General features: G+C 35.1%; 1 protein-coding gene across 2 annotated transcripts; it reads left to right on the top strand.

Moving 5' to 3' along the window:
• The first annotated feature begins 2782 nt into the window (after window positions 1-2782).
• On the top strand, window positions 2783-20569 carry LOC110458054 (serine protease inhibitor dipetalogastin-like). Of its 2 annotated transcripts, XM_021509602.1 has the most exons (15): window positions 2783-2865; window positions 4422-4530; window positions 6186-6273; window positions 9687-9818; window positions 10263-10388; window positions 10995-11126; window positions 11486-11617; window positions 12848-12979; window positions 13543-13674; window positions 13922-14053; window positions 14647-14778; window positions 15812-15955; window positions 16260-16400; window positions 17203-17328; window positions 19125-20569. In XM_021509602.1, exons 2-15 carry the CDS (start codon window positions 4455-4457, stop codon window positions 19177-19179), a joined length of 1680 nt encoding a protein of 559 aa, XP_021365277.1. In that variant the 5' UTR covers window positions 2783-2865; window positions 4422-4454; the 3' UTR covers window positions 19180-20569. The 2 variants fall into 2 exon arrangements, with proteins under 2 accessions (XP_021365277.1, XP_021365278.1); XM_021509603.1 differs by lacking the exon at window positions 13543-13674.
• Window positions 20570-21505: the final 936 nt, after the last annotated feature.

Raw genomic sequence — 21505 nt, 5'->3', positions numbered from 1 at the left:
AGCCTTTGCGTCTTAACAAAAAAAAACGGTTTGCCATGACCAGGAAATATGCAGAGGAAATTGCAAAAAGTCGATTCAATGAGGAAATAAAATATCAAATGTAAACAATATAAAAAAACGTATAGGTATGTAAATCAAAATAATTGATAAGAGTTTAAAGTGAGAGTAGCAGGATAACACATGTTCTTTATTGGTATAGCTGAATTACTTCCTTGATGGTTTTTTAATTGGAAAAAAGTATCCCTACACATCGATACTTTAACGTCGCATACAGGTAAACAAGGAACTTTAGCCATTGAGAGATATTATTGCGACAAACATATGTAAAATAACAATGACATATTATATTACAAGATAGAGAAAGGAATGAGACAATGTGACCTTACTGTTTTGATAAACCAATCGTACATAGATTGTCTCCCTTAGCCCATATTTCCAGACCGATTCTGCGTATGGCCAAATACGTGTAGTCTCCCAAGATACAGAGAATACGATGTATTCAATGTAATACTGTATAATGATTAAATCGAAAGGGGACACACAAGTAAACGACCAGTGTCTGTGTGGTTACATTTGTCTAGCATACATCAAATCGTACTCGTTAATAAAATAAACATTGTTTTTATAAATGATTGATGTCAAATGAAAGGCTAGCAACAGGGCATAATCAGCGTCGCTAACAAGTGATGGTATCGTCTGCTTACATCCCTAGTTTAAATAAATATATTGTGAAAAGGGGACTTATAAAAGAAACTGTGTTTTAATTTTAACAGCGTTTCATAATAACCAGAAACGAGGAAGCATCTAAACAAAAGACCGACACGAGGAATCCGGTTGTAGTATTCGTGTGTCGATGATTGTGGTTTGTGAGGTGGTTATACAGTACACATAATTAATAATACAGGACTGTTCCAGCCAGAGATGTTCACTACACGTGACATATGAAACCACTTCATCATGGTACAAATGTGAACAAAACCACAAACCGTACATATAAACTGACCCCTATGTAAAGAATCGTGTGTATACCGCTGGTTTGAATATAACGGATAAAAGAAACGGGTTTCATTATTCTACTTTTCCTACTAAGTATCGCAGAACCAATTAAAAGAAGTAAAAAAAAATAGTATACAAATAAATTACCTTAATTTACAAGCATCCATATATCCAGTACATACCATAACCATTCTCTAAATGAAGTTGCCTCTCTGCATTTCTCTTACACATTTATAAAATGCTGATCATCTCTTTAACTAATTCCCAACTATACATGTGTTAAACTTGCCTATGAAGTTATCTATTTTGTATATGTTTAGCGTCATGAGGAATCCTTCGTAAGAACCAGTATAAACGATTTACCACTACTAGTTACAAATAAATGTGTTAAGTGTCACATAGGAACATAAAACAATAAGAATGCTCCGGAAACACATTTTACACTGACTGACGTTAACCGTTTGAAAGGTATTTGACGTATTTTGATATCTGTCGATTATGTAGAAACGATTTAATCCTTTTAATAAATAAATGAATGAAACATATAGAATGTAGTAAAGCTCACCACACCTAACCCTGAAAAAGGTCTTATCCAAAACTGATCCAACGGCATAGGGTTTAATGTTATTAATTATGATATATTTTTGGGTGTTGGCAATGATTTGAAATGTCCATTAAAATTGAACTTTTTTATATTCGATAAATTATGATAACATTCATATATACTTACATACTTCTGTTTATAGTCGATTATTTCTTCAAGGGGAATAATGTTTGTCATACTGAAACATGTTTACTTTGATGAAAATTCGGCAGTTTTTCACACATGCTGGTTGTGATTGTGATTTAACAGTCATAACCTGGGAGTAATGCCTTTCGATGTCATTTTGGGTGTGCTGGAGGGGGAGGGAGAGGTGGGGATGAGTGTCATCAACACAGTTATAAACTTCTGGCTACGTGACAGGTTGACAGGAGTCCAAAACATGAGGCACAACACACCGGAATAAGAAAGTATAGCTCTTTAACCCCGGATTTTCCCAGACTGTGTTTTCTTTCCCAGGCAATATAATGTCGTAAATCAGTTCTGTAAACATTGATTCATTTTACTGCTGTGATGTAATGATATGACAGTGTATGGAAACCCAAACGAGTTGGTACATGTAGATGTCCGAGTACATTAAGGTGATTGACAGCAACGTAGAACAACGTTCACCATTACATAAAGCAACTTCCTCAGTAAAATAAACATTCAAACTTTGCAATATGTATGACAATGCATTGCTCAGCTGATAGGTTATTTTGTTACGATACTGTATAGTGGCGGGAATGTATGATAAGACGATGATAGGGCGTGCATGCTATTTTTATTGATATAAACAATTACATGACTTATTTGTGAAACGTTAAATAAAAAAACACTGTGTGCATAGTATTGGAGAGCGAAAATGTAAATTTATGCCGGTATCTATTTTTTGGTAGATACTAATGCCTTGTTTGTTTCGATGTGTATTTCTTAGTTTGTCCTGTTGTTTACATTGTACTGTATCATGCGATAGGAACAATGAGTGTAGGTTAGGCCTATAGATCGCCTCATACAAAAATTTACAGATATGGTATCTTATGTCCTCCGTACAAGTTTTACGAGCAAACGAAAGCACATGGTATCGAGATTTAGTCTTACTTTCTAGCCTTTGTGGTGTGGTGTCACATTTGACGATGAGTGCTATTAAATTAAGCTACTTTCCGGTTCGACTTGACTGGTAGGTCAACTTGGTGACAAACGCCCCCTAAACATTATATAAACACCCGGTAAACACAGTCAATATCAAACAGAAGTGAAGCATACCAAGGAAAACACGTAAACTACAGGTACGTTTACGTTTCAATCTTCGTTATGATTTGTTGTCATTTTTTTTTCTGAATTGCCGTACATTCTCAATGCAGTAAAACCGTAGAGATATGACGAAAATGCAGAAACTGGTGATATCTTCAAAAAGTTCATGATATTTGCCTTGTATGATATTCGGAGACATTGACTGCTTGCCTTGAAGATGAATCAGAAAGTGATACGATATGTATATTTATTAACTTTCCTTTTGATCTACAAACTATGAACCACGGTAAATCAGTAAACTTTGATCCCGAAATTCCCGACTATTAATACTATTATCTATTATGAAATCGTAACGCCTCAAGATTATATTATTGTGAGTGTCAAAAACAATATGCTGTATCATATATCAAGCTTTCCTTATATTTCGTAGTAATGAACCAAACATTAGCACAGGTATTCAGTAACCAATGATAACGCCGTGTACCTATGTGCCGCCATGCGAAATGCATTAAATATCTATAACAACAAGTCGTGCATCTGTGACGCGCATAATTTGTTTCAGACCAATGTTAAGCTGAAAACTGCTATATGAAATACAACATATATATCAGGGATGGTGGGGATGAAAGAATAACCATAACGTTTACCACAAAGAGTAACACTATAACATCCGGTCAATTTCATGTGCCTGCAACATTGCTATAAATTTCGAATAAGAATGAAACTGTACATCCCAACCAACCTGTACAAATTGTAGTATATTGGACGTTTAAGTGTGGAACTGCTTCAAATATTGTATTATCAAATAATGAACTGTGCTATCCAGTGAATAGTAACCGATGTATTATGACATATCAGCCCTGTGATTGGTTGTAAGTTTCAATTGTTTGAATTGTGGCGTCACGCCAAGTACATGACGTCACAGACTTACGCACTAGAGTCGAAATGGCGGCTTTTTACATTTCACGGTTGCATGAAAACTGTCATTTGACACAAACAAATGCCATAAATCTTGATTATGTGATAAAAAGGATCTTAGACTCGTTTTCATTTCATATGAAATTTATGAAACTCGTCACCAGTTTATCATTTTAGCTTGCCAGAGGCTCGCTAAATTGAAAAAATGTTAAGAGTCGTTTCATAAATCTCATATGAAATGGAAACTCATGCAAGATCCTATATGTATTTGTATAATACATTTGTATCTTGGTGTTTTTATAGAAGTACTGTAAGTGGGAACGCCTTCTTAATATTACTTCACAAGTCTATTCCCTATATTAGTAGCCCAACAGAAGGGAGCATCTTCAGCAAATAATCAATAAAATATATTGAAATGTGTCTGCCTGAGAGCAACATCTAACCAGACGTGGCAGGGCTGTGATAGATGATTGCCTCTGACGGGGTCTAATGATTGCTTCACCTGTGTGACTCATATCCTTCATTTAACCGTCCGCCATTAGCCTGTGTTCGCCATTATTCTATAACTGACGTTAATATTCCTCTCAGTCCTGTCAAATATAGTGGACAGCTGGTGTAAGACGTGACATCCTGACTGGATGTGTTTATAAAAGCGTGTCATCCTTTCTTTCAGATATTTCTGGATTACTGAAGATAACACACCACGATGAAGAGTTTTCTCCACTTACAAGTGCTACTACTGGTAGCCGTGTGCTACCTTGTGCACGAGGCTGAAGCACGTCGTAAGTATTGTAGTTATTCTAAAAGCTGTACGAATCAATTCTATAGTAGCCCCAATTAATTCCATAAATATATTACGGAAACCCAATAATATTTATTTGGACATTTTGAATGGAATGCTATTGTACAAACTTATATGTTGAACTTATAAAGCCAAGACGTGAGTACAAAAATACGCAATACTCATATATCGGTCCTGGTAACAAAATAACAAGGAATGTCCTAACAGCTTGTACAGCAATACAAGCGGCGAGTTTACTATTAGATGATACATATTAGTAAAAATATTTGGATGTACAGCATTCAGATGAATAATGTATTCCTGACAGCTTTACGGTATATATCTGGTTGACCATGTACATATTCATGTACGTTTTTTTCTAATTCTTTTTTTGTTATATATATACTTAGCCTTGATGTAGAGTATTTATATATAGACTTGGAGGCACGGTAGTCTAGTGGTAGGACGCCGGACTCGTGACCGAAGGGTTGCGGGTTCGAATCAAGCCACTGTGTTGTATCTTTGAGCAAAATACTTTACTCCGCTTGTTCCAGTCTACTCAACTGTAAATGAATACGTGGTTGGGCAGTGCTAGATTTGTTAAATGCTAGCTGTTAGCACCGAAATGGCAGCACCGGCTGTATGCTCCCCTGGAAGACGAGAAAGATATTGGATGGTTGCAAATGACCTATAACCACGGATAATAAATTTGTGAAACGCTTTGAGACGACCTACGAACTAGGTTGTAATAAGTTAGTAGTATTATTAAAGAAATAAAACAAAACATATAAGACTTAAGAATTAATATCGTTAGTTCATTCGCTCATTTTTGGGCTCTTTGGATGATTTGAATTTATTTGAATCGTGACGTCATATATAAATTTCACATATTTAAAGACCTCAAAAGTCATCACATCATACACAAAGTACACGTATTGCAAACATTTATCTAGTTCATCTGAACATATAAAAACACGGAACTTCTAAATTTAAACTTCTAAGAGATGCTCAAAAGTTCCTGCGTTTAGGCCCGGTTTTAACATTTAAATAAGCATGTTCTCATTTAATTCTCTTTCAACAATACATGATGTGGTCATTCGATAAATTAATAAAACTAAATTCTGATCATTCACTAATAAATTGTGTAAGCTCGCAGTTTTGTTTGCGATGCACTGCCATTATTTGACGTAGTTTATTTCTTTTACTAATTACAACAGATATTACATTTTTTTATTTGCAATTCTTATTGCATCGTATTTGAAATTATTTGACATTTTTACATTAAAAAGTCATGCTACATTATCTACACTAAGTCTCATACACTTTGTCACGCTGTAATTTACATTCATTTTGTCATCAAATTTTGATTTATACAGTAGACGTTTAAGATACTTTGGCTGTCTTTTGCAATAATTCATTTCTTCTTCTCAAAGTCAAATTTCATTTTTTCGCTATTTTTAAGTTTTCGTGAACTTTCATAATCGGGAACATGTTAACATTGTTATGGTTGAATGTAGTAGCAAACGGTATAATATCTGTTACTTGCATTGAGTTGTTAACTAAAATATGTCCCTGCTCCTTAGCTCTTTGAATATATGTATACACCTTAAAAAGCAAGTAGCCAACACATGGCTTGATGGAGGATTTACATTGCAGATTGGAGACGACGATGCAATGTACTTAGTGAGCCAGTGTGTGGTGTTGACGGTCGATCATACAGGAACAAATGTGTCGCTAATCGCAGGTACGTTAAAACGCAGGATTTTAAATTCCTGCATTACAATTGATATCTTGAGTAGCTAGGCGATGTAAAATGTGTGTGTAGGCGGAAGCTTGCGTTATGCATGTGCGTAGTGTTTGCTCTTTTTCTGTTTCATTTAAATAAATATTATAATAGGGTCAACACATTTATTTTCTTGAACTGTATTTAGATTCAACACTGAAAAAGAAGCTTATGTAAGGCAAAACGAAGTGCGGAATAATGACGATCTTGATATGACCAACAAACTCGGAAAGATACTTGTATCATCATAGCGTTGTTTACCTGGTGACAGAAGAGGGTGTATATTTGATTATAGTAACAGGAGAGGATGTATGATTTACTGTAGTAACATAGAGAGTCATGTTTTACTGAGGTAACAGTGCAAAGTTGTATTTTACTGTAGTGTATGTTTAACTGTCAGTACATATTGTAACAGGGCAGGGTGTATGTTTTACTGTAATGACAGGGGACAGTGTATGCTTTACTGTAGTACATGTAACAGGGGAAAGTGTATGTTTTACTGTAGTAACAGGGGACAGTGTATCTTTTACTGTAATAACAGGGGACGGTGTATATTGTATTGTAGTAACAGGGGACAGTGTATGTTTTACTGTAATAACAGGGGACAGTGTATGTTGTACTGTAGTAACAGGGGACAGTGTATATTGTATTGTAGTAACAGAGAAGAGTGTATGTTTTACTGTAGTAACAGGGGACAGTGTATGTTTTACTGTAGTAACAGGGGACGGTGTATGTTTTACTGTAGTAACAGGTGGCAGTGTATGTTGTACTGTAGTAACAGCGGACAGTGTATGCGTTACTGTAATAACAGGGGACAGTGTCTGTTTTACTGTAGTAACAGGGGAGAGTGTATGCGTTACTATAATAATAAGGGACAGTGTATGCGTTAATGTAATAACAGGGGACAGTGTATGTTATACTGTAGTAACAGGGGACAGTGTATCTTTTCCTGTAATAACAGGGGACGGTGTATATTGTATTGTAGTATCAGGGGACAGTGTATGTTTTACTAAAGTAAAAGGGGACAGTGTATGTTTTACTGTAGTAACAGGGGAGAGTGTATGCTTTAATATCATAATAAGGGACAGTGTATGCGTTACTGTAATAACAGGGGACAGTGTATGTTTAACTGTAGTAACAGGGGAGAGTGTATGTTTTACTGTAGTATGTTGTACTGTAGTAACAGTGAAGGGTGTATTTTTTACTGTAGTAGCAGGGGACAGTGTATGTTTTCCTGTAGTAACAGGGGACAGTGTTTGTTTTACTGTAATAACAGGGGACAGTGTCTGTTTTACTGTAGTAACAGGGAACGGTGTAAGTTTTACTGTAGTACCAGGGGACAGCGTATGTTGCACTGTAGTAACAGGGGACAGTTTATGTTGTACTGTAGTAACAGGGGACGGCGTATGTTTTACTGTAATAACAGAGAACAGTGTATGTTTTACTGTAGCAACAGGGGACAGTGTATGTTTAACTGTAGTAACAGTGGAGGGAGTATGTTTTACTGTTGTAAAAGTGGAGGGTTTATGTTTTACTGTAGTAACAGCGTACAGTGTATGTTTTACTGTAGTCACAGGGGACACGGTGTATATTGTATTGTAGTAACAGGGGAGAGTGTATGTTTTACTGTAACAACAGGGGCAGTGTATGTTTTACTGTAGTAACAGTGGGGGGCAGTGTATGTTGTACTGTAGTAAGAGGGGACGGTGTATGTTTCACTGTTACTACAGTAAAACAAACCTACACCCTCCACTGTTACTACACTAAAACAAACCTACACCCTCCACTGTTACTACACTAAAACAAACCTACACCCTCCACTGTTACTACACTAAAACATACACACTTCACTGTTACTACAGTACAACATAAACTGTCCCCTGTTACTACAGTTCAACATACACTGTCCCCTGTTATTACGGTAAAACATACACCGTCCCCTGTTATTATAGTAACGCATACACTTGTTACTACAGTAAAACATACACTTTCCCCTGTTACTACAATAAAACATACACGGTCCCCTGTTACTACAGTACAACATCCGCTGTCCCCTGTTACTACAGTACAACGTACACCGTCCCCTGTTACTACAGTAAAAAATACACCGTCCCCTGTTATTACAGTAACGCATACCCTGTCCCCTGTTACTACAGTACAACATCCACTGTCCCCTGTTACTACAGTGCAACATACGCTGTCCCCTGGTACTACAGTAAAACTTACACCGTTCCCTGTTACTACAGTAAAACATCCACTGTCCCCTGTTACTACAGTTCAACATACACTGTCCCCTGTTATTACGGTAAAACATACACCGTCCCCTATTACTACAGTAAAACATACACCCTCCACTGTTACTACACTAAAACAAACCTACACCCTCCACTGTGCTTTTTATAACATGCTCATTTTATATAAAGAAATATAGTGAAGAGAGATTAAAATACAATATGTATGTTTGTTTTACTGTAGTATCAGGGGACAGTGTATGTTGTACCGTAGTAACAGGGGACAGTGTATATTTTACTGTAGTAACAGGGGATTGTGTATTTTTTACTGTAGTAACAGTGGAGGGAGTATGTTTTACTGTTGTAAAAGTGGAGGGGTTATGTTTAACTGTAGTAACAGTGGAGGGAGGATGTTTTGCTGTAGTAACAGTGGAGTGTGTATGTTTGTTTTACTGTAGTTACAGCGGAGGGTGTATGTTGTACTGTAGTAACAGTGAAGTGTGTATGTTTTAGTGTAGTAACAGTGGAGGGTGTATGGTTTACTGTAGTAACAGTTGAGGGAGCATGTTTTACTGTAGTAACAGTGGAGGCTGTATGTTTTACTGTAGTAACAGGGAACGGTGTAAGTTTTACTGTAGTAACAGGGGATTGTGTATTTTTTACTGTAGTAACAGTGGAGGATGTATGTTTTACTGTAGTAACATTGGAGGGAGTATGTTTTACTGTAGTAACAGTTGAGGGAGTATGTTTTACTGTAGTAACAGTGGAGGGAGTATGTTTTACTGTTGTAAAAGTGGAGGGTTTATGTTTTACTGTAGTAACAGTGGAGGGAGTATGTTTTACTGTAGTAACAGTGAAGGGACTATGTTTTACTGTAGTAACAGTTGAGGGAGTATGTTTTATTGTAGTAACAGTGGAAGGAGTATGTTTTACTGTTGTAAAAGTGGAGGGTGTATGTTTTACTGTAGTAACAGTGGAGTGAGTATGTTTGTTTTACTGTAGTTACAGTGGAGGGTGTATGTTTTACTGTAGTAACAGTGGGGGGGATGTTTTACTGTAGCAAGAGGGGAAGTGTACCGTCATAACCTGCTGAACTTTGCATATCGAACAGAATACAGTTTGTATATATTATGACTGTTACAGGAGAGTACAGATCAAGTGTGAGCGTGGATGTCCCTGTGACGTGGACAATCGATGTGTATGTACCAAGGAGTATAACCCTGTTTGTGGGGTAGACGGCAATAACTACGACAACCCTTGTACAGCAAAATGCGCGTAAGTACATTAGGGCTCGAAAAACACAGCTGAACTCGCATTAACATGTTAGTCAGGTTACTCTCCTATTAATAGTATTGAAATAGTGACAAGTAAACTGATGATTAATCAGCCGGCGCATTGCCTAATCTTTACCCCTTCTTACATGATTACATTTTTACTACGACAGACAGTGTGATAGTGTATTATCTACCCACCCTATATGTAAGACCGATGCTAAGATTTAAGAGGGCATTTTCGTTTGTTTTTTTAGACACCCTAACCCGCTGTCTGCATGTTTTGTTCAAGTTTAGCTGCCTTCGATTAAATGCACACATTCAGTCACTAATCGTTGTAGGTATAGTAGGTTTCATCATTTTTTTAATTTACAAAAACGTTAATCAAATAAATGCACAATTCGCCAATCTAACTACTACAATAAACCATGAACTGCTGTATAATCAGGCGGACCACTATCGGCTGTCAGGGAAGATGTCCTTGTAGGTCTCGATGTGCATGTACCCGGGAATTGAACCCTGTATGTGGCACGGACGGCAAGACATACAACAATCCTTGTGGGGCAAAATGCGCGTGAGTATTAATGTAAATTACGAACCAAACAACAATCATTAGTATTTACCAGCAATTAAAAACATCAGTTCAAACAAACACATCAATACAAGCAATCAACAGTAACAAAAAATACCAAATCATGACAACACCAATTTAAAATTGACCATACCGATACAAACCAAACCAATGCAATCTATAAAACCTCCCAAAAAACCCACACTATACCATTAACAGTAGGTACTATAACATTGCACGCTCTAACAATACAATTAAAAGTAATTGACGATCCAATAAAGGCACGGTTTAAAATGACAATATAGTAATTAGTAATACCAAAACAGGACGTATGCCTACCATCATTAAGAAAACCCTATCGGTGAAATTGTAAACGTAAAATAGTGAAACACGTTTTGAATACTAAGGCTCGTAAGCCAAATGACGTAGAAAATAAAAGAATACCAAAATGTCAATACAACAGCTATTCGAACGTTATATGTAACAGCCAACCTTGTGCATGACAAAATGAATGCTGATAAGCCTTTATTGATCATACACTATTTTATTTGTTAAAAGTTCGTTTAGTTTTTGTGCCCTACTTATCGCTCCTCTATACTCTATCTGTAGGGGTGTGTCAGAGGCCTGTAGAGGGCAGTGCCCCTGTAATAGAGCCGCGCCCTGCATCTGTACCAAGGAATATAATCCAATATGTGGAGTAGATGGGAAAACTTACGGAAACAAATGTGTCTTAAAGTGCGCGTGAGTAGCTTCCATCAATATGTATGTAGACTTTACCCTTGATGACGTTTAATACAAGTAAGTGTTGGAGAGGAATTAGTCGATTGAAATAATGTTTATCAAGTGTACATACAAAACGACACAGCTGTATGGATTATTGATAGTATTGTACATTGTGTTCTGTTTTATAATTAGATATGATAAATTGCTTTATATTAAAAAGCCATACCCACCAATATATATTATAAACGACTATGTTAGATATACCAGTTCTTCAAACTGTTTTCACTATATTTCTTTATATAAAATGAGCATGTTATAAAAAGCATGTGAAGAGAGATTAAAATACAATATGTACAGCTTTCATAATCCTATTCCAGAAACGCTGCAGTAGGGTGTCTTGGTGAGTGTCCATGCACTCCACCAAAACCATGTTTATGCCCTTTGAACTTTGACCCCGTCTGTGGAATTGATGGGAAAACCTACGGAAACACGTGTGGGGCGAATTGCGCGTGAGTACCATATTCAGAGAATCTCAAACAGGGATACAATCTATACTATAGCAGGATATATACCATGCAAGATAACACAACCTGGTGGCATCCCTTAAGTTTATTATCAAATATGTATTCTAGTTGTCCTTTATCTGTATTTTATTTACAGCTAATTAATGAATTTTAACAGTATTTTTTTATTATGATTAAATGTATGGTACAGAATTTAATCCGGACCATATTGGGTCCCTATTAGGCGAATTTGTTATCACAAAACTAGTTTTAGTTTCGAACTGGTTTTGTAAACTTTCTATTTTTTAATGAAAACCAGTTTAAAACTAGTTTTAAACTGAAACTGGTTTTTCATTTGTTAACGGTAAACCAAAACCGGTTCGAAAAAATGATCAAACCGCACCCGGGTGTGGTTTTATAATTGGTTTCCTAATCAAAGATGGCGTCGATTACAAGAAACGTGATGGTAGAAGTGAATGCAGAGGAAATTTTCAAAATATCAAACGTCCATCTCTGCTGTGCAGACATTTCTATCATATCTAAAGGAATACATCTGTTAAATTATATGAATTTGTTGAAGTTGAAATATTGAAAAATCAGTAAAAATAAATATGCAATTTTGAAAAATTTGTTTTGATAATTAATTTTACAATTAAAGATCATACTTGAAATACCCATCAAAGCATACTGAAACAAAATACATGCACGGAAACATATGATGGCTACTTTCGGCAGGTTAGATTTGTTGAAAAATGTTTGTTTTTATCTTTTTAAAATACCTTTATTTTGCTAGATTTTGTGTCTATTAGTAGATTGTATACGTTTTCTTGACAGTCATATCAACAGTTTTCTACCGATACAGTATGTAATCGCGGCTGCTTCAAACCGATATTAAACACGAGGATGCAATCCGTGTCATCGGTCACCATTGAGAAACACTTGAAGTATTAGTACTGAACACATTTGTTTTGAAGCCATTTTTTGTGTTAAACAAGACATTTTTTTGAACAGTACTAAACCAAAACCAGCTTTGAAACCAAAGCCGAACCAGTTCTAAACCGAAATTATAAACCAAAACTGGTTTTGTGATAACAAATTCACCTGATGTGTGACACTCCCAACAACGGTACATTGATATCTGCGTTCCTCTACAAATGTACAAATAATTGTATATGTCTAATTGAGAGCCAGTCTCCATGTTCCTGACAACGCCTAATCTAGTTGGATTTTTTTTAGGGGTGTGGCAGAGGCCTGTAAAGGGGAGTGTCCGTGTAACAAAACCAAGCCCTGTATATGTACCGCAGATTACCAGCCTGTGTGTGGTGTAAATGGACAAACATACGGAAACGTATGCGGAGCTAACTGTGCGTAAGTACTTGACTGTTGTTATGATAACGTGTATTTCCATGTACCTAAATCTTTGGTAACCTGGCGATGATGGCTGTCTTTACTTATAACTATTTGTTGAAACAACTTTATATCTCATTGCTGATGTGCGTTGTTCTAAACAGTCTCACTGTATCATTCGAAAACAAAATTTAGTACTCAATATTTGTCAGGTTCACTGGTATGCTTCTGTTTGCATTTCGTGATTCTATCAGGAAATTCGTCTGTTTTTTATATTATGACATATGTCAAATGTGGCTCTCCGAACGATAAATATTCTGGATCACATATCTTTACTTCCAGATGGTTGGGGGTTCGCGTTCGTTGAGCAAGTTTTAGTGCAATAAAACATGAAAGCCAATAAGATTTAGATTGCATCCGGTACAACAATGACGTTAATAATCGGAAGGTTACGTTTAGCAGTTGAAAACATTTCAGAATAGTTCTCAAGCAATTTTACCTACTTCATAATTTACATCTTGGTGATTTTAGTCGACCGATACAGCTACAACCTATACCATATATCTTTGTTTCTATTATAACAGTGGTTTGGACGTTGAGTGTAAAGGTGAATGTCCATGTAAGAGTCAAAAGCCCTGTATGTGTACGCGGGAATTCAGACCTGTGTGTGGACTAAATGGGAAAACTTACAGTAACACGTGCGAGGCGAAGTGCGCGTACGTATCTCGTTCTTTATGTCTCAACAAAGACACATATGATATCAACACGTTATGGGGCGTCACAAGTTACACAACTCAAAAATAAATACATGTACATGTGGTCACATTGATCGTTTGTGTACAAGCGTTTAAAAATCACATATTCAATGTTTTATCCTTTTCGGTCTGCACCACTTAAATCACATATGTAATTAGAATTATCTCCCCTGAAGTGTATGTTAATCACTTGTATTCACTGCTGTAGGGGTGTGTCGGAGGCCTGTAGAGGGGAGTGTCCCTGTAATAGAACCACGCCCTGTATCTGTACCAAGGAATACAACCCAGTATGTGGCCTCGACGGAAAAACTTATGGAAACGCATGCGGAGCTAATTGCGCGTTAGTACTATTTATATGTTTACTGTTAATTTCTAGCTTCATGTATGATATCATGTTCATTGTATATTTTACTGTATCAATATAACAAGGTAGTTCCGAAATAGGTCGTTGAGCTAGGCAGACAACTGTGTCTTTGAGACTAAAACACGATATTTCATAGATGTTGGTATTTATTGTTTCTATCCGAGAAACATGCAATATCTGATAGTCCTATTTGGACGAGTAACTGTTTCTAATGTTTACAATTCTCGTCATGGTTAGTAATTGATGAAAATGACAAAGTCAACAATTCAGATCGTTGAAAAATAAAATATTGACACAAATATTTAGTATAACAGCCCACCATACAATTGACACATGAAACACCGATCGTAATGACAATAAATATGTTTAAAACCTATCAGTGGATTAGATACAATGAACAGTTTATGCAGGCTTACGATGTGTTAGTTTAGCAAAGGTGTCACAAATTATTTATTTTTCATTCAGTTCGACGTTCAATTAATAAAAAATCGATTAACAATTCATTTAATATCTTATTAGCGTTTCTGAATGTTTCATTGTAATAACGATGTACTGTCATCTCTACGAAGGAATGTTAAAGAGGCTTGTAAAGGCGAGTGTCCATGCAATCAACCAGTGAAGTGTGCTTGTCCAAAGATTTTGAGACCCGTATGTGGCAAGGACGGACGAACCTATTCTAACGGGTGTGAAGCATCATGCCGGTAAGTACAGGGTACGCTAGAGGTAAACGTGACGTTAAAGGTGATTTAAAGATAAACTCGTGATAAAGATATGAAAAGGCTGCTACAGTGTATCTCCCTACTTTATATAAGGCATTGTCCTGGTGGTCGTGACACGGAACTTACCAAGGACCCATCGTACGACTTCTTAATATAAACTTTATTTCATTCCACATTAAGTTGCATGACACCACGTAACATACAAAGTACAGAGAAATGGGATCCGGAAACAAGTTGAAATAACTTATATAAATCCGAGAAATGATCTCATTAAATTAAGCCATGATGGCATAGTTACTGAATTCAATGGAAAGAAATACAAAAGACTTCTTGGCCCGTATTCATGAAACCGTTCTCATGCTCAAGCATGGATTGTGTGCTCAAGACTAATTTCTTTTCCGATTATAAATCAATAACAAAATCTTATTTTGTCAATTATTCGGCGGAAAAAAATGAAGAGAATTAAAGCCGAATGCTGTTTTCAATGTTTACATTTAACTTTTTGATCGTTTGACATGATTTAAGAGAATTACAACAAAGTTTGTTTGAGCACATAATCCATGCTTGAGCATGAGAACAGTTTCATAACTAAGGGCCCTGATGTTACCCTCTCGTGCCCAAGGTCAGATATCGCACCATACAACTTAAGTGGAACCCCAACTAAGATGACCTAACTATAGAAACACGATCATACTTGCTATTATTTTGGTACATCTTCTGATACCTGTTTCAGTTGTGGATACTGATAAATCTAGTAGTCACTTTTCAAAAATATATAAAAATAAAAAAACAGGATTTTTAAAATGCAATGTAAAAACAAAATAACTAGTTGAGATTTAATTTTTCAATTTACTATTTTAGTTTCATCAATTGATATAGAGTTTATTGAAAAGATATTATAAACACCGTCATGTAGGTTATGTAAATCATTTCTTTAAGGACAATGTTGTATTTAGATAAATAGGAAACGTACATTATATCACAATATCATCAAACTATTATCAAATTGTTTCAGAAACGTTAGCGTTGAATGCAAAGCAACATGCCCGTGTGATGCCAGCAAAATGCCTTTACGTGTTTGCGCATGTCCTCGAAACTTTCGTCCGGTGTGTGGAAAGGATGGCAAGATGTATAATAACGCATGCTTAGCAAAATGCAGGTACTCTCATTGTGTAAAAGCAATTTATATACAAAAGACATTTTCTAAGAATATGTGTATTATTTCAAAACAAAAGCAGTTTGTTAAACTAGTCATTAAATAATAAACGTTGAGTTAAAACAAATAATGCCCAAAACTATAAGGAATCTATGTGATGTGTAGGATTCCTATATATGAAAGTCTTTAAAAAAGACTTGAAATGAAATAACGTTTTAGTCCGGAATCATACACAACGAACTTATGGGGTAAAGATTTTCTGACGCTTAAGTACATAGCCTGCCTTAATGTTTGTGTTTCATGATAGCCGGACGGAGATAGCATGTAAAGGGGCGTGTCCGTGCAAACCCAAACCAAGGAAATCGAGGTGTGCCTGCCCTAGAATGCACCGCCCTGTTTGTGGCATCAACGGAAGGACCTATTCAAACTCGTGTATTGCAACATGCAGGTGAGTGAATTAATAAGCAGGCCTTAACTGACATTAACGTCTTGTGTTTCAACATCTGTTCAACGGAACATTAAATAGTATGAACTGGTGAACTCGCCTCACGTTTATTTCATTCCTGTATGTTTTAGCTGTTTACAGGAATGTCTGGTACAACCGGCTTGTGTTTAGGCTAATGAAGTCTCCCGTTGGTATGCTGTCTCTTCGGTGTCTGTTGTTGCTTACACATACATGTATCAGCATTGACATTTTAATCACGCTTATTTTACTTAAAGAACGGGTTTATATCGTAAGCACTTAATTAAAAATCACAAAAAGTAGATGGGTATAGTGTGTGATGACATTTCTTTGATCGTACTGTTAGTTTGATGGCGTATTCATTACTGGCTGAGACATACTAAAGTCTGTAAAAATGGTAGTTTCTTCTTCTGCTTATCGCTAAGCAATTTAGGAGTGGGACGACTGGTTCGCCCGTTGTCAGTATAATGTGACAAGGTGGGGTGTCCTGCTGAGTGTCTTCGTCAGTAGTAGCACTTNTAAATTACCATAGCTGTTGATAGGGAGTTAAACAATACTAAACCAAACAAAACCTTATCAGAGAACCGTCATATATTATGTGAGAGTAAATATACCTGGTGTTGTATTAATGTGAGGTTCGATAAGACGTTCATAGTTACCATGATCTTTCAGGTATACGCATGGCTTCGTCAGGCTATGTTTATATGGCAAAGATTTGGTTATCTTATTAAAACCAATACGACTGGATATTTCATGTGTATTATTTATGTGTTCGTTGCTATTTCAGAAACACGGACGTTGAGTGTCACGGTAGATGTCCATGTAAAAAACAATGTGCATGTCCTTTCATCTTGAAGCCTGTGTGTGGTGTCAATGGACAGACGTTCCCAAACTCGTGCAGCGCCCAATGCAAGTAAGGCTCAAAAGGGATATGCCATAGCTTCATACCTGCCCCCAGTTATACAACATATCGTCACTAATGGCGATTTCTTCACATAACTCCCAATGGGACAATCAGTGCTTTGAAAGACTATTTTGAGGTTTGTTTTTTAATCCAAGCATTGCTTTCGTGTAGAAATCAATTAAAGAAATTCTGTAATTTAAATTACAGCTTACCTACACTCTACATCTTGTCAATAAACATATCATCTTTTGATAAACTTAGCTAGATCATGAACATTCCCCAATACCCTTGTATACAGTGTAACACTTAAGCAATCGATTTCAATATCAAATCATACATAGGAAATGTATGACACATACCAATCTTGTTTATAATATTTTGATGAATACATTTTATCTGCAATGTTCTGTTTTCAGTTCGGCTTATTCTACACGTTTTAAACCAGTCAGAATCCTTACCTTTGTCTACTTGTATTTAGCAATGTAATATAAAGAAAAATAACTAAAATACATGAGATAAAGATGAAATATTCGTATTGCGTTGCGTAAAAATTTCTAAAGGTAAAACTTAACATTATCAACAAGACGGTAGTGACCTAGTTTTGCAATCGAAGCTTCATTCAACATCATTTATAAGACTACATAGAGTCTTATAAATAACTTAGAATCTAATGAATAAGACTCTAAATAACATAGAGTCTAATAAATACCTTAGAGTCTAATAAATAACATAGAGTCTAATAAATACCTTCGAGTCTAATAAATAACTTAGAGTCTAATAAATAACATAGAGTCTAATAAATAAGACTCTAAATAACATAGAGTCTAATAAATACCTTAGAGTCTAATAAATACCTTAGAGTAATAAATAACATAGAGTCTAATAAATAACATAGAGTCTAATAAGTAAGACTCTAAATAACATAGAGTCTAATAAATAACATGGAGTCTAATAAATAACATGGAGTTTAATAAATAACATAGAGTCTAATAAATAACATAGAGTCTAATAAATAACAGAGTCTAATAAATAACATAGAGTCTAATAAATAACTTAGAGTCTAATAAATAACTTAGAGTCTAATAAATAACATAGAGTCAAATAAGTAAGACTCTAAATAACATAGAGTCTAATAAATAAGACTAAAAAACATAGGGTCTAATAAATAATAAGAGTCGAATGAATAACAAAGTCTAATGAATAAGACTCTAAATAACATAGAGTCTAATAAATAACTTAGAGTCTAATAAATAACATAGCNGGATATTTCATGTGTATTATTTATGTGTTCGTGCTATTTCAGAAACACGGACGTTGAGTGTCACGGTAGATGTCCATGTAAAAAACAATGTGCATGTCCTTTCATCTTGAAGCCTGTGTGTGGTGTCAATGGACAGACGTTCCCAAACTCGTGCAGCGCCCAATGCAAGTAAGTTTCACAAGGGATATGCCATAGCTTCATAAGGTTATAACACCTGCCCCCAGTTATACAAACATATCGTCACTAGTAAATAACATAGAGTCTAATAAGTCACTAGTAAATAACATAGAGTCTAATAAATAACATAGAGTCTAATAAATAACAGCTTTTTCAAAATTCACTCTTTTCTTTATTACTCCAGACTGATTGATCCCACAAAATTCACATTATTTTATGAATACCTATACTTTTTTTCTGCAAAATTCCAAAGTTATATATTTTGACCGATTAAAGCATTAACTCGGGCATTCCTGCTTTCTAATATGTTTTATATTCAATATTTGTTTTATTCGTGTTCTTACGTGTATTTCTAATACTATTTCAGGGGTGTCCGCGTTGATTGTGACGGGCGCTGTCCATGTGATAAAGTAAAGAGATGAAGAAGACTAACCAGTAAACGAAAGAGTTGTACCTGATCAGAACTGATATCAAAATATGAGGAAGGGTCCATTTAATGTTTGTTTAAGCAGTATCCAAATCATATTAAGTTTAATCCCCTACCCGTCCAAACCTAAGTTTTTCAGATTTTAAAATCAGTTTTGATCCAGTACGTTATGTATTCTAATGCATATGTGAGTATATCAAATTTGTTGTAATCCATATCAATAGAACAACAACACAATATCACTGATTTTCCGAAAAAAATCTTTTATTGAAAAAAAATAAAAACAGGTTGTCTGTGTTACATTTATATTATCAATTACAAAAATATACTGGAAATCAAAGGAGAACATGCATGAATATACAAAAATTGTGAAACCATGTGTCAGTTTGAAGCGAATGTATTGACTTCGTTAACTGTCAAGACAAATATGTAATTGTATCGAAATTTATCAAGTTTTTTTGTTTTGTAGGAGTTTGTTTGCTATTTCAGTTTCTCGTTTAATATGGAACTAGCTACAGTACATTTGTTGATTGATATACTCGCGTATTGATAAAATTGCATATATATGTACTAGTGTGTGCAGATATTTGTTTGTTGACTAACTTGTGTGGTAAAGGTAGGAAAATGTGGATACTGTCTCTTGTTGATACATGTATACTTGATTTGATTAATTTGTAAATGGAATGTACATCTTTACTTTGAATTGATGTGAATAGTATTTATAAAACCATAGTTTGACCTTAGTTTCTGTCTGTACTAAAGATTTATATTTTTTTTTATATTTTTTACGACAAACCTGTTGTATCTCATTTCGATATTTATTTAGTTCATTATTTAGATATTTACTATGTGTGTGGGTCGTCAACTATGTAAATCAGCGTTTTATCAGTTAAGCTGTCTTTATGTAATACAAGTTCACTTTGTAATATATTTTGGTAATTGTTTTAATTGCCACTAAGATGTAAAGCACACATTTATTTAAAACACTAATCTGTGATTACTTAACTTATTCCCTGTATTAGTAAAACAAATTTGAGAAAATTTAGATACACCACCCCAAACAAACTCTCGAAGCAAATAATAGAACGAGACTTTTTGTGGATTGTTTTGTAGTTAAAGGTTCCGACAGGCATCAAACGCCAAAAAAACACTTGAATTTCAGTTATACTTTGAATCTAACGTCACGTCAGGATTGATCTGCGATGACACTCAAAGTATGAAAGTCCTGAAGAGTTTCCAAATAGAAAACACTACCATGTAATAGTCAGTCATGTTTCTTGTGTATATAACACATTTTTTGCTTGATATATTTATCTTAGAAATATATATATGTAATGTGATACATGTCAATTGGCTTTGTAATAAATCGATCTGTGAATGTGTAATTTGAGAGTTTGTTGTGTCTATAACTTATTAAAACTACTAGAACATGGACATTATCAGTTAATGAAATATTTTATCGACATCATGTAGACAAATCTGATATATGTACATACTAAATAAAGATGCTTGATTTTATTTATATCGTATGATGTCATTTACCGACATCCTCATTGATCAATTCATAATCACGTGGAGATCGCTGTCTCGTGATATTGACACGGTGTTACCATTGTTAAGCAACCTCTTGTTATAATGACAAAAGCATAAAAATCATATCTATTAATACAATTCAGGATTTTTATTTATGAGAATATGTGTTAAACAGACCTTAGAAAACGACATTAAGCGAGACAAAAGTCCATAATTTATAAATATATAAAACCCACTATATCTATAAAATAAACGAAAAAAGAGCCTCCGGTACATTTTAAAGGGTAGTCACTCAAGATCTTTAAATGTTTTTCGACATGGTTAAAGTAGTGCAGTACATGTATGCGGTAGTAGCTGTAACGGTTACATACGCATTAATGATTTAGTGCCTATTGCCGATTTCGATGGCATCTAAATTGTATTGGCAAGCACAACATAGTTGAGTCAACTGTAATGAAAATGTATGCATAAACTTTCATTTCTACACTTACTTTGTTTTGGAAAGGACACATCATTTTACAGTCTCTTCGACGAGAAAACAATATAAATCATTAAAGGCTAGGCATTTGTAGTACGTTGGGCATACACTACAATTTGACGTAAAAATGAAATGAACTGCAGCAAAATGGCCAAATATTATCAACATTTTGATTTCTCAAGTTAATATCGCTCCGTATCATCTGTAAAATTTATTATTTGACATGGTAGGGTAAATGAATAAAAAAAAGGTAAAACATATAGGTATGGACGCTACAATTGACAGATTTACTTATTAGCATTTAAGTCTC

This window comes from Mizuhopecten yessoensis, unplaced genomic scaffold (genome assembly GCF_002113885.1).
Source record: "Mizuhopecten yessoensis strain PY_sf001 unplaced genomic scaffold, ASM211388v2 scaffold9417, whole genome shotgun sequence".
Taxonomy (NCBI): domain Eukaryota; kingdom Metazoa; phylum Mollusca; class Bivalvia; order Pectinida; family Pectinidae; genus Mizuhopecten; species Mizuhopecten yessoensis.
The sequence above is the reverse complement of the archived record's forward strand: the minus strand, read 5'-3'. Positions and strand labels throughout refer to the sequence as shown.

Excerpts from the sequence above, each read along its gene's own strand:
- LOC110458054 (XM_021509602.1), top strand. The coding sequence starts at position 4,455 with ATGAAGAGTTTTCTCCACTTACAAGTGCTACTACTGGTAGCCGTGTGC. Across the intron at positions 12,980-13,542 it reads GTATGCGGAGCTAACTGTGC|TGGTTTGGACGTTGAGTGTA; the intron begins GTAAGTACTTGA and ends CTATTATAACAG. Across the intron at positions 13,675-13,921 it reads ACGTGCGAGGCGAAGTGCGC|GGGTGTGTCGGAGGCCTGTA; the intron begins GTACGTATCTCG and ends TCACTGCTGTAG.